The 13,967-nt window shown below is 37.9% G+C and overlaps 1 protein-coding gene across 1 annotated transcript in view; it reads left to right on the top strand.

Moving 5' to 3' along the window:
• The window catches only part of babam2 (BRISC and BRCA1 A complex member 2), an 81,310-nt gene extending 68,120 nt beyond the window's left edge, over positions 1-13,190 (top strand). The window contains exons 8-12 of the mRNA XM_032547853.1: positions 6,319-6,418; positions 12,002-12,072; positions 12,149-12,231; positions 12,315-12,468; positions 12,566-13,190. Of these exons, the coding sequence (XP_032403744.1) occupies positions 6,319-6,418; positions 12,002-12,072; positions 12,149-12,231; positions 12,315-12,468; positions 12,566-12,629 (472 nt within the window). The 3' untranslated portion in view covers positions 12,630-13,190. The remainder of the gene's footprint in view (positions 1-6,318; positions 6,419-12,001; positions 12,073-12,148; positions 12,232-12,314; positions 12,469-12,565) is intronic.
• Positions 13,191-13,967: the final 777 nt, after the last annotated feature.

The following is a 13,967-nucleotide window of genomic DNA, read 5'->3' as shown; positions in this document are numbered from 1 at the left end:
TGTCAGTGCAAACGGCTAGTTCTCCCCCACTCCAGCACAGGCTGCTGCCTCCTTCCTGTCTCCTTGAAGATTCCTACTTTGCATGTTTCTCTGAAGGAAACTTTCAGATGTTGCTTTGTTATGAAAATCAGAGTTTCTTCATCTCAGAACCTTTCCTAAATCATTAAATATGGGCAAAGTTTTTCTTGCTTTGAGAAAGTGAAATGTTTGCTCACACAGCTGATTGTTTTGAAAAAGATTCAAGTTGTAGTACTTTCTCACAGATCTTGCACAAACTATTAGTTTGGATACATTATGAACCAATCATAAAAATGTGATTTCTCCGTATCAAAAACTTTTTACTATCCTTCCAAATTTAGATTTATTTTGACAAAATTAACTTTTAGTTTCATAGTTAGAGTGGCTTTCTCAAATTAATATGAAAAAACATCTAGATTTGAAATTTTCCAAGATTTTTTGGAGGCTGGACCAAGGATCAGAAACCTGACAAAGGACACATTTTTATATTCATCTAAAGAAATTAGTGCAAATTGTCCTTGTGACAAGCTTTACATGAACCACATTAAAAGTTTTTGGGTTTTTTTACCAACTTGTCTCGTATGCAAAATGCTAGGTCATCTCTCAGGTTTAGGAGTCTGTTTTTCCTCCCTAAATAATGGCAATTTATAGTGGACAACACAATAACCATAGCAACAACTTTCAGGACCCTTTAGGTTACCATCAATGATAAAGACAATCCTTCTGAAGTCAACTAAAAATAAATCTTCATTATGAGTGATAGTTGCACAGTCAAAGGCTCAAAGCAATCACTGGGCTTCCTTAGACACATTTCTAACAATCATAATTGGAGTTGTATTGGTTGAATTTTGACTTTACTTATTATCAGACGTAACTCCAGGGTGTACTCTGCTTCTTGCCCAATGACCGACAGAGATAGGCACCTGCCCTTCTGCAACCCTGCATGGATATACGATAGGTGGATGTACATATTTATAATTACACATTCACACTTGTTTACAATTATAAAAGTTCTAAAAAGACTACATGTTTAAAGTCCTTCTTTCTCCAGGTCTCAGAAGGTTTTACTTCCACTCTAAAAGTGGTGCTTCAAGCATTTCATAAACTGATTCTATCCCAATGGTTGAGATAGGGAGATTTGCATAATTTCATTACTTTCAGAGGAGAGGTCACTGAGTTCTGTTGCCAAAGGCCAAAGGTCTCTTCGTCCCTTCTCAGAGGAACCACACAATGCTATTTTGTCCAGAGAGTCTTCATCGAGACTCGTTTTGCCTTCCAGGCTTTTGGAAATAATGAAGGCAATCAAAATGGAAATGTTCTCCTTTTGAAGCTACATTTGAATCCCCAAACAGTTCATCTTGGCCTCATCTTTCACTTTCATCATGAATCACAGCTGCCCTCCTTCTTTTGGAGCCTTTATCTTTTCCCACGCTGCTACACACGCTCCTCCAATTCTCCCTCACACACGCATAAAACACACACATAAACAAACAAACCGAGCTTCGTCACCATTCACCTGAGTCACACAGGATAATCTCTCCATTTGATGAAGTCACAGGCAGCCCCATCACTGTACTGCATGAGACTCTGCGTGTTTACATGTACACAGTCTACTGTAAATATGTCATGCAGTGGGTTGGATCGCTCAGAGGGTTCGACTCAGGCAGCATGTCTGCACGATGACTCCAACATGTGTGGGTAGTGCTGAGAGTGGTGTCACCAGTGGAGACGGCAGCGGAGACACTTCAGGGTGCCACTTGGGAGAGTTAAACACCATTATGTCTTGATTCTGAGTCCACCCACAGGAGGTTCAGTTTAAAACATTTACAGAGTCTGAGAACACCTCTTTGTAAGTAATACAGTGCTTTTTCATGACCGGTATGCGCATTGTTGCCCATGTTTTGGTAACTAAACCAAGAATAATCAAGTGTTTGTTGGGTCTTTAACCTGGCGTATTACACTCATTGTTTAACAAGGACTAGTCTGTGCCCTGAAAGCTTGTAAAACCTGACATCAATTACTTCCAGGAAGGAAATACTGCTCTAGTTAGTTTTACTTGGTAGGTAACGCCTATTGGTTTAAGTGTTTTTGGCCAAAAGTTGCCTGTTTCCAGAATGCACATAAAAGGTCAAAGTCCACCTAGGTAAGTAAGTAAGTAAGTCTCCACCGGGCATGGACAGAGTGTCTTGGTATGTATACAGCTGCTGCAAAATGCTGGCTTTGGCGATTAGGCCCAGGTATAGCATCTGTGACTAATGATGAATGTGTATCAGTGTTTGATGCTGTAGAAATGTTGTAAACACTGAGAGGACAGGATCTAATGAGAATGAAAGCAGAGACATGTGGGCAGGTACAAAGTGACATTGAGAAATAAAATAATAAGAAATAAACAGAACTGGTAAAGAGCTTTGGCTGTGTGGGGCGCAGATGGTAGCTTGCAGCAAAAAGGCTCTTTTTGCATGAAAGTAAAAAGAGCCTTTTTACTACAATTACAATTGTAGTAATTGTACTACAGTTGTAATTGTAGTACAAGTACTCACTGCATGCGTGGTTCTCAAGCATGCAGTGAGTACCATTCATGCGTTGGTTCTCACTGAGTACTCCAGCTTCTTCCTACAGTCTTAAAAACACTACTGTTAGTTTAATTGGTTTCTCTAAATTATTCATAGTTGTGTGTGCTCATGGTTGTTTGCCCAGTGTACCCCACATTTTGACCAATGACCTCTGGAGATAGGAACCAGAGATCCCAACAAGTACAAACGGGTAAAGAATATGGATGGACGCATGAATTGACAAATGATGGACAGATGGGCAAAAAACATCATTCAACTCTGTTCTTATCAAGTTTATAAGTTTTTTTTCAATCATATATAGTGAAATGTTTGTATGTGTTCCTGATAAAAAGGCAAGATATTGAATGCATTTCTTAATGTTCAACTTCTGCTTTTCAGAAATTAAAGGCTCATGGACATTCATAGAACAAACATGCGCAAATATTTAACTTTTTTACAAAACAAAAATAGAAAAAAAATCTAAATAAGGTAATAAATGTCTTTTTTTCCTCTTTTTCACTTAAAATTAATCGTGATGCATTTTATTTCTAATAATACTTCCACTGTCTGAGACAAATTCAAATGTTGGTCATTTTAAAAGTTATCAAACGTATTGATTATTTTTTGAGTCTAACCTGTTATACACAAGTGACTCCCTGAAACACAAGGTCTTATTTTCCATACAAGCCTGTTTTAAATAGATGATAAAAGATCATATATTTGTGCAGTTTTTACTCAGAAGTCTATGTGATGTAAAAAAAAAAATCTATATTTGTCACTTTTTATCATTTTTTTCAAAATAAAAGCCGAATTTTCACCGTAAAATGGATTTGGGTTTGCTAGTGACGGCTGCAGGCCAGTCTGGAACATTTAACGGACTAAAAGCCCGTCTTGTCATAAAAGTCTGTTATAAACCAATAAATCTCTCAGCATTTTACCCTAATTTTGAAAACCACATTCAAAACAACTAATAAAACTTTAAGAAACATGAAACCTATTAAAGACTAAATCAAAACCTCATGGAAAAAGGAATTCAGCTTGAGTTGTGCTTGGAAAGTTACAATTTCTGATTCCTGATTTTGTTTTTATTAAATGGTGTGAAGTAGTGTTCGGGAATCTGCGCCCCATTTATCCATCTGTTTTTTATTTTTGTTAATTAGAACTGAAGCTAAATATGAAGAGGTTGACTAATCAGATGGAAATGGTCTACACAAATACAGAAGTTTTGGAGAAGTGAAGGTTAAACTCATTGTCTAATCTTCCACCTTCACATATTTTCAAATGTTAAAGCAACAAATTTCAGCGTGCATCACATTTGATCTGATAGTTTCCAATGACACAAATGAATGACGAACGCACAGCCAACTATTCTGTAGCTCTGTCCGCATTTCCATCTGAATGATGTGCAGCTATTCTTAGATCTGTGGGAGGATAGATGGGCATCATTTAGGTTTTCATTTTCAAAAGCTTTTCTCCTAGTGGCTCTGAGCTATTTTCAATCGACCATTTGTTGGTGCACAGGCTAATGCTAATTATGTGCACAAAGCCTACTGTAAATGGTAGCTTTGGAGTTCTTGAGAAAAGGATTTTGACAATGAAAACGTCTTCATGACATGGCCTGCTTTTCTTTGAATAGAGCCTCGTTAATATTCAGCTGTGCACTAGTTTACATTGCTGTTATTTTAATTTGAAATATAAACTTGCATTTTCTTCTCATTTGCAGACTTTCGCTTAAACTTAATTTCTTTGTTCTGATTCCACCTGATGGGCTGAGTTTCTTCCTGTTGACCCTGTGTGACATCAATAAGGCATTTTTTTTCTTCCCATGTAAACAGCCATGGATTTGACTCAAGGCAGCAAGGTGGAGCACGTGGGAGGAGAGACACCTTTCTCATAACTTCTCTTTCGCTTCTTTGGAATCGTCTTGTGCAATTACTTTTTTAGATTTGTCCCTTACCGTAGAAGCAATAAACTTTTTCCTACATGTTGGGAAGAATTTTCTGACCATGGTTAGTACTGTGATTGCATTAGCAGGCTGTTGCAACCTTTCTCTTACTGTCACCATTTTATGTGCTTCTGCATTTTCCATCTCTATAATTTGGCAAGAATATTGCATAATTCATGCTTTTTTTGCCTTTTTATCAACTCAGAAGTCAGAAATATGCACAAATGTGCATTTGGTCAGAAATGAAGGGTGAATGACAACCCAGAATTGCTTAATTTGGGTTTGTCTTTTGAAATGACACTAGATAAACACGACATTCGAAGACATGGGTTGTTTCATGTTTGGTCCGTTTTTCCTGTAGCATAGACACTTTTTAGATGTTTAGCTAACACTGAAATTATTTTTTATAGCATTAGTTTGAAAGACGGAGATGATATGGTAGATAATTGAAATAAATAGTTTGAGATTGATGCTAAACTTTAGGATTTGGAGAAACTGACTAATCCTTTAACATTTTGAAACCTTTTAAAGTATAACTTATATTTTTCTAAACTACCGGTACTAGACATTCTTGTAATATTTTATTTTAATATTGACTTTTAGATCCTTTTCAGTCCAGTTTCTGAAATATGAGAGCATAGAAAATGTTAAATGGACAACTGAAAGACAAAAGAAGAAACCTTTGCCTTTAAAAGCTGCTTCTAGTAGATGAGCAGTATCTACAATCTTGCCTTTAAAAAAAACAGTACAAACTGCAAAAACGACCAGACACTGAACCCAAGGAGACGTCTCCTCATCTCCTTGGGTTAGCAAGGTTTCTGCACACACGCTGGAAAAGTATAAGATTTGAAGTGCTTTCCATATCTAGAAAGATATGAAAAAGAATGCTGATTACGTTCTGTTGTATTGAGTTGTATATTCAAACTTCATCTCATACTCCGCTGTCTAAATAATTCATCCATCCATATCATCCATTAGTCTGTCATGTTGTGTGTATTTTTTGGCCTCCATTATTCATAAATTACAATAACTTTAGAAACAAAAATATATATTTATGCTCCAGAATCTGAACAAAAGCCTATGGAAGAGCAGCAAAATTCCAAGGAAAAACTTTAATAAACTGACAGAAACACTTTTGCACCATATATCTATACATAAACAGAGGCTTCACCCTATGTTTTCATAGGATGAAACTATTTCTAATTCTTCTGTGACTTCCCTGTTGTCTTGAAAACTGAAATAAAAATAGAAATCTGTGGAAGAACCCCTCCCACCCCTCTATTTGTCTTTAAATGAGCATTTAAAGCATTAAAGCAGTTTCCTGAGACCTTTAACTCGTCCTCAGGGTATTCCCTCAGTTTTTGCCCCAGATCAGAAAGAAACGAGGGAGTCGCTTCGGCAGTGGGTTAGTCACCAGGGAGCTGCAGCAGCAGATTTCCAGATTAAATAAGCATGCGCTAATCACTAATGGAGCTGTGCTCCAGGATTAAATCAGATGGACGTCAAAATAATAACTGAAGGAGAATGAAGAGAATGCCACAGGCTTGACTTGCTCTTTTTTAAATTGTAATTCCTCAGTTTCAGGTAGACTGCAGAAAATGTTAACGTGCTTCATTTTTGGATTTGTTGTGCTGTGCAGTGAACGCTCACTCGCATAAAGTCAGGCACAGTCACGCACGGTCTTGAATTGCTCCTGGAGCCACGAATACCTCTAAAAATAGACCCGGCATTATACATGATATTTAACATAAAGCAAAAATGAGAACGACTGCTAACTGTTGCTTCTGTTTCCTTCTTCATCAGCGCTCTGGGAGGCTCCTCAGCACTTCACATCCCAGCGTTCCCCAGCGGAGGATGCCTAATTGATTACGTCCCTCAAGTGTGTCAGTTACTCACCAACAAGGTAAAATATGTCCTCCTGATGTCCTTTGCATGTGCGCGGGGACCCTTGATGTGACTGCTTTCAGGTGTATAAATCAGTAATTGTATATGTGGTGCAACATCTACCGAAAGGTGTGTGAGAGTGCGTGTTCATGTACGTGTGTCAGGCCGATGCAACGTGGGCGTACTGGCCGGCCTCCATAGGCTGTCTGAGTGCTCTTTGGCCTCCGCAGGTTGACAAGCAGATATGCAGCATGAACGCGGTGTAATGCCAATTCCTTCGAGGCAAAATGCCCATCCCCCCCTCCCTCCAAACCTCTCACGCACATATTCTCCATCTCTTCCTGTTCATGTTACAGTCTGACCAGCAGGAGCAAGAGGAAAAAGATGCATCTGATTGCCTTCTGGTTTTTCAAGTCAGAGCCGCTCCCTTCAAAAAAAAAAAAAAAAGAAAAAAAAAGAGACGAGTTCTGTTCAGAACGTCTCGGCCTCTATTTAAAAAGAACAAGCACAAAATGTTCAGTTCAAAACACCTTAACGACATTACTCAATTGGTTTCAGATCTGCTGTCTTGAAGTGGTTTAGCTGGATCATTCTGAACCTACAAATGAACAGTTCGGCAGAGAACATCTTAATTCCCAGACCACTGAAAATTTAACAACATCCAAACAAAGCAGGAAAATAAATAATTAAGCTTGAATGGGAAATTCAATTTGTCTTCTTTTGGGAAACCAAACATTTTTAAGAATTTCTGATTGCTCAGTTTTCTGTTTTGTTTGATCTCAGATGTGCACTGTGTATGTCATCCAACACACTTCAGATTTCTCATCTTCTGGTATTCAGCTGAAGTTGATCGTCTTCGCATTTTGTTAACTATATATGTGCCATTTCTGCTTCAGCAAGGGCTCTGTAGTCCTGATGGGTAGCTCAAACCATTTCGAGTGGTCTAATCTTCCAGGGTGTTTTATGACAAACTTTGACAATATCATTATGTTTATTTTTTTAATGTGGTTTTCAGAAGACTGTAAAACATCGTGCAAAACTCCAATTTCCCATGAACTTGACTCAGAGTACTCCTTAATTGTGAAAAGGAAAGCAACTGACGCATAGGTTTCAACATCTTTTACAAATAAAAATCTTCAAAGTGTGGCATGCATTTGTATTCAGCTCCTTTGATATCTCTAATTAAAATCCAGTGTACCCCCCAAAAAACTCACCCAATTACCAAATAGTGACCAGATGTGTTTACTATAATGTCAGTAACATGTATCAGTCCATGGTAACTCTGGAGGAGCTGCAAATTCAATTATTAGATGTGAACTCCTCAAATCTAGCCTTTAAGAAGAAGCGGGAAGGAAGCCGTCGTTTGATGCAATAAGTCGTGTTTGGAGTTTGCTACAAGCCACGTAGGAGACACAGTGAACATATGAAAGAAGGTGTTTTGATCAGAGCACCTTGAGTTGAACATGTTGGCCTACATGTGCAATGGAAAATTAACACTGGACAATAAAATTGATCTTATCTTATTTTAGATTTGATTAAAAGAAAAAAAAAACCTGAATGTAAGTACTAGAAATACCTGGTTAAAATATGTCAAAGGCTTAAAAAGTGTTTAACTTTTTAACTTCCTTCAGGACAATGACCTAACATTCAGCCAGAGGTAAAATGGAATGGTTTACATCAAAGTGTGTTCATGTGTTTTACAGATCCTAAATTCATTTTAGGATCTGTGGAAAGACCTGTACAATTATTTTCACAAGTTTTGTATTATAGTTTTCATCTTTGTAAACAAATGTATTTTTTTTAAATAAGACAAAACCCTGAAGAAAAACCAAATTCCATTTTTTGTAAAAAAAAAAAAAACTCTTACAGTGTTCATAATACTCCCCCACACTTACATTCTGCGAACAAAACAATAGATTCATGTACAGAGGAAAAATAAGTATTGGACACATCAACGTTTTTCTTTGCTAACTATATTTAATTTAACCAACAGTCGATTTAATCCACACACAAAAAAATCTAAACAATTTACTTTGAAAATGAAATTATGCGTAAAACAAATAGCTCGTGGAAAACAATTTTATAAATTTGTTCAATAATTATTGTGTTATTTCATTACTTTACACAAATTAATTTGTGGACTAATTTGTTTTGTTTTCTTTGCATGTCTGGATTACTTGCATTGTTGCTAACATCTGGTGTGAGTTGTATGCCAATGGCCCCATTAGCAACAATTAAACTGAGAAAAACACTAATGTGTCAACTTCTTAGAGATACTTCCAAAATAAGGGATGTGACTCAAAGTTATAATAACTTCAAATTAGCTTGTTAAAAATAAACCAGCAACAGAATTAAGCTGAGTAAATGCTTGGTTTGACCGACTGTCATCTCTGCCCTCCACGTTAATGGCGGTGCTGCAACATGGCAGAACATATGGATCGTCAGGATGATTAATCCATATAGCCACTTCCTAACCGTACACAAAGAAAAGAGCAACAAGCATTGCTGGCACTCTTCTTAGAATATTATGACTCATTCGTGACTCAATATTTCTTATATTTGAATCTGATCCTTAAAATGAATCATCTTGTCACAGAACGACTGTTGGTAAGATTTAGCCGTAAAGATAAAATATTATTCGATTTTTTTAAGTTAACAAATCTACACTGAGTTACGCTATCATGGCCTGCTGACAAAAGCTGTTTTTTGAGCTCTTTTGTTTGCATCTTACCTGCAGCACAAATCATTTCATTTCTTCAATTGAGTTTTGGTTGCTGCTTTAGAAGCGCAGAAGCAACCTCTGTGAACTTGGAAAAGACTCTTGAATGTTTGGTGGAAGAATACAAACACAAAACTGAGGTCAGATTTCCCTCATGTCTAGGTGTTACATTTTTTCTGGGACAGTTTGGTCCCAGTGGTGGATGTTTTAATTCTCAACATCCACCACACTGCTGACACAAACAGAGCTATCTGATACCAATCTACTGTAGTTTGTTATTAGTGAACTAACTTCTGTGAGTCTTAAACTTCATATGAGCCCATTTTTCTATTACTGGTGTTAAAAATCCACAATGGGAATGTTGATATTGCATAGGGTTGCCACTCAGAGTTGCTTTTGGATTTCTGGTCTGGATAATTATGGAAAAAAAAAACAGAGTTCGTCCATTTTCTTCTGCTTATCCGAGGTCCGGTTGCCGGGGCAGCAGCCTAAACAGGGAGACCCAGACTTCCCTCTCCCCAGCCACTTCTCAGCTCCTCCAGGGGAATTCCAAGGTGATTCCAGACCAACTGAGCAACATAGTCCCTCCAGTGTGGGTCTTCCTCTGGGTCTCCTTCCTGTGGAACATGCTCAGGACATTTCACCAGGGAGGCGTCCAGGAGGCGTCCTAACCAGATGCCCGAGCCACCTCTTCTCCATGTGGAGAAGCAGCGGCTCTACTCTGAGTCCCTCCTGGATGACCAAGCCTCTCACCCTATCTTGGAAGGAGAGAACAGACTCCTTTGTCATGTATCCACAGTCTCATTCTTTTGATCACTGCCCAAAGTTCATGACCATAGATGAGGTCATGAATGTAGGAACATAGACCGACTGGTAAATCGAGAGCCTCACCTTTTGGCTCAGGTCTCTGTTCACCACTGCAGGCGCAGCACCAATCTACCTACTAATCTTCTGCATTTTGCTGGTACAATTATCCACCTTCCTTTTTCCTCTTTCTGTTTTTTTCATATAGAAGTATCTGCAGTATATGCTCATATTTGGAATCATCAAATGCTGATTCCATTTAAAAGTAGACAGACAATTTGACCAATGATTCTGGAAAATTATATAATTACAGCCTGGAAGAGCTGGATTATACACAACATGGAGAGCTTTTTTAATCCATATTTATCTCTTGTTGGGCAGCACATGTAACCTTTAAATGCACTGAATCAAGCGTGATTTGAAGGTACAATTTTCATGTAATATAACCTCTTCCACACATGAAAGTGATTCTATCAAATATTTTCTTTTGGATATTCATTTTTTTCTGCCCACTCTACACTGTACATAGTGGACTCTTAGACAACCAAAGAGCCTTCATCTTTACAAAATCAGATAAAAGATCGGGGCAGGAATGGGTCGCAATGTAACTAAATGAGCAAAAGCAGTAAAACGCTACCTGCATTATTGCATCATCTTCCCTGCAGCCACAAGCAAACACAATAAATGGATGCACAGGCGAGCAGCCATGGGCGCGGGCAGGTCTGAATACCTGCCGAGCAAGATCAACTATGTTGCATCACCCGGAGCTCCAGGCAGCCAATAGGAGGTGGTAGTACACTGGCAGTAGCTGGGGGTGGGGGAGAGCAGAGCAGGAAGTCCATTGTCAGAGTCTGTGTAAAAGTTGAGTGATCCACACTTCCTTTAAGATGCCCATACAGGCTCAAAGTGTAATTAAATAAACACGCGTTGACTATGTGGCCTTGCAGCTTTCCAGAAAGCTGCACAGCCGCCTCCACCGTTTGGAGTAATCACAATTGAACCAAAGCCTGAGTCACAATGGGCGTCTTTGTTTGAGAGTTCTTCAAGAAATGAGACCGATCAAACACACAACGGCGTGTGTGTGGGTGTGTGTGCCACATATTACTACTATTACAAAACGGTATCGTTCATACATGAAGGGTGACTAACCCAAAATATGCAGCTTACTCTGCACAAAATGATGAAACATCTTGGCTAGTACCCGATACACACTGTGTAAATGTCAATCAAGTAATTTAAAAAAAAACATTATGCGTTGTCAGCTTAAGTTTTCTTTTAAGATTGAGAGGATGATTATGGATATACAGATACATGACTGCGAATTGAAGCTCTAATAAACTGAGATAAGTATTTTGTTTTAAAGCATTAGAAATAAGCATCTTATATTTGTAACCAGTCCAAAATGATTTATACCTCTGGCAGATATAAAGTTTTCATAAAATCATGGTGTATTTTTTTAAGAGAAATGCTCTGTCTTAAAAGAATAAAAAATAAAGTGGAAAGCAGTATGATTTTTCTTTTTAAAGTCCTACTCGAAAATTATCCATTCAGTTCTCCATAATCTATGGAAAATGTCTATTACTTTACCGCATTTAAACCCTTGTAAGTGCTGACCAGCTTTTTGCTTGTTTCCACTTTATTTTGATGATTTATCTTGGTGTTGAGCTGCAGTCTTTGAGATTTAAAGATCTCCTTGTTCAAAATATGAGTTTATTGTACAAGTTCATTGGAATATATTAGCCAAAAAATATTGCACACCAAACAGTCCTTTGCGAGAAGAATATTGTGCACACTGATATCACAATGGTGATCTATTTGCGGTATAATATGTACCTTTACTTCAAGTCACAAAAAAAAAAGTTAGTAAAAATTGAAAAGATCACTAAAGCTAAATCTGCCATGGGTTTGAATAATTTTGGGATTAATTGTATCTACTGAGAGATGAACTTATATTTTGTTAACTTTTTTTATAAAAAAATGTAGGTTTTCTCCCCGTTTTTTAAAAATGTGGGAGCCTACGTGTTGAAGTGCTTGTGGTTGTGTTTTTTTCCGCTCATATTTTTGCTTCATTCTGTCCAGGTACAGTATGTCATACAAGGTTACCACAAACGGAGGGAGTACATCGCTGCTTTTCTGAGCCACTTTGGAATGTGAGTCGCTTTTCCACATCTGCATCAGAACTCAGTAATGAATATAAAACGATATAAACAGTGTGGCATGTTTCAGGGGGGTGGTGGAGTACGACGCAGAGGGATTCACTAAACTCACTCTACTCCTCATGTGGAAAGACTTCTGCTTCCTAGTCCATGGTAGGAGGCTCAAGCACAAACCTAATGATTGTGTTCAGCTAGATTTTTCCTAACATTCGTCCATTGTTTTCTGCACCTTGTAGTGGATCTCCCGCTGTACTTCCCCAGGGATCAGCCCACCCTCACCTTCCAGTCTGTGTACCACTTCACCAACAGCGGTCAGCTCTATTCTCAGGTGCAGACGTCGTATCCCTACAGCCCACGTTGGGATGGCAACGAGATGGCCAAAAGGGCAAAGTATGTAACACTTGCTGCGTATAGGTCCTACTGTAAGTGCTACTTATTGTGATTAGAAAGAACAAGCCTAAATCTTCAACCTTGATCTTTCTTTCAGAGCCTACTTCAAGAGCTTCATCCCTCAGTTCCAGGAGGGAGCCTTCGCCAATGGGAAACTGTAGCTCTCGTCTCGCTTTGACATTTGCTGGAGTGTGTCACTGTTTGTGTTCTTGTGTACTTGTTTTTTTGGGAGGAGGGAGCGGGGGGGTTCGTCTGCAAAGACTTTGAATCCTGCATTTTTTTTTCACTGAAGCTGATGGGAGAAGCCACTTTTTTTTGTAGAACTTTGTTTTCTAGGCGTCATGAAGATTCATCATAAGTGTTGACAGCAGAGTAAAACGCCATCATTCTTGAAGCTCTGACAGAAAATTAACGTGACGGCTTGTGTTGCGCTATTTCTTACAATGAACATTGTTTTATGTATGACGTCTGGAAACTCCATGCACAAATTTGCTTTAAAAGGAGCTGAAAGAACAAGCTTTGTTTACTTGCTTTCATCATATTGTTATCAAGTTGTGCACAGCTGTTGATGTTAAAATACTTTAAAGCTTTTCTTATTCACTTGAATGTTTCCTGTCTTAAATGATTGGTGAAGACTTTTACTGACATGTTGACAATACTTTGAGTTATTCCCAAAAATGTTATTCCAAAATTTTCTTTCAGTAAAACACTTTTCTCCTGACTGTCATTGTCTTTTTATTGAGCATATCTGTTTTCCCGAAGATTTTAGAAAAAAAATATAAAATACATTGTGGGATGGATTTGCATAACATTGCTCATTGAAAAGTGTTCATTTTTGGTCATTTTTCATACCTACTGTAATAACTAATGATGTAAAGTATTGTTTTAGAACCTACTCATCATCTGCTAGACTTATGTGACTCCCTTAAATATTATCTGTCAGCAAGATGCTGCCTGGAGATATTTTGGTTTGATCATATTTCTTTCCTGAGAATTAAGTGTGCCAATCAGAAATTAGAATCACATGAAATGTAGCATGCACAATTAAAATATGATTTATTATCTGGTTAATTTGTCAAATAACACCACATTTACCAGGAGGAATAAACTGATGCATGATTGTAAAGGACATGTGGATAGAAATAGTTTCCACATGGTGGCACACAGTGAAAACACACCAACAGAAATGTAACCTAACACCAAGGTGTAAAGCTTAAACCCAGCTGTAATTCTGAGCTCGTTTACTGTGCAAAAAAATATATAAACATTGGACAAGTAGCTGCTGTATGTCAGCTGGGAAAAATAGCTAGAGAATGTCTTCTGGTTAAAGCTGCAGTGAAAAAGGAGTTCATGCAAATGAGGAAAAACAATAACACAAGAGATATGTGCACAAATTACCTAAGTGATGTTTCATCATATTGTGTCTTTCTTGCAAACACTTTTCCAACTTATGTATTTCAAAAAAATCTATAACCTCAGAAAGCAGTTTGCTGCAGCAG

The sequence above is a fragment of the Xiphophorus hellerii genome, chromosome 19, assembly GCF_003331165.1.
Source record: "Xiphophorus hellerii strain 12219 chromosome 19, Xiphophorus_hellerii-4.1, whole genome shotgun sequence".
NCBI classification, from domain to species: Eukaryota; Metazoa; Chordata; class Actinopteri; order Cyprinodontiformes; family Poeciliidae; genus Xiphophorus; species Xiphophorus hellerii.
Note: the sequence above shows the minus strand (reverse complement) of the source record. Positions and strands in the feature narration are given on the sequence as shown.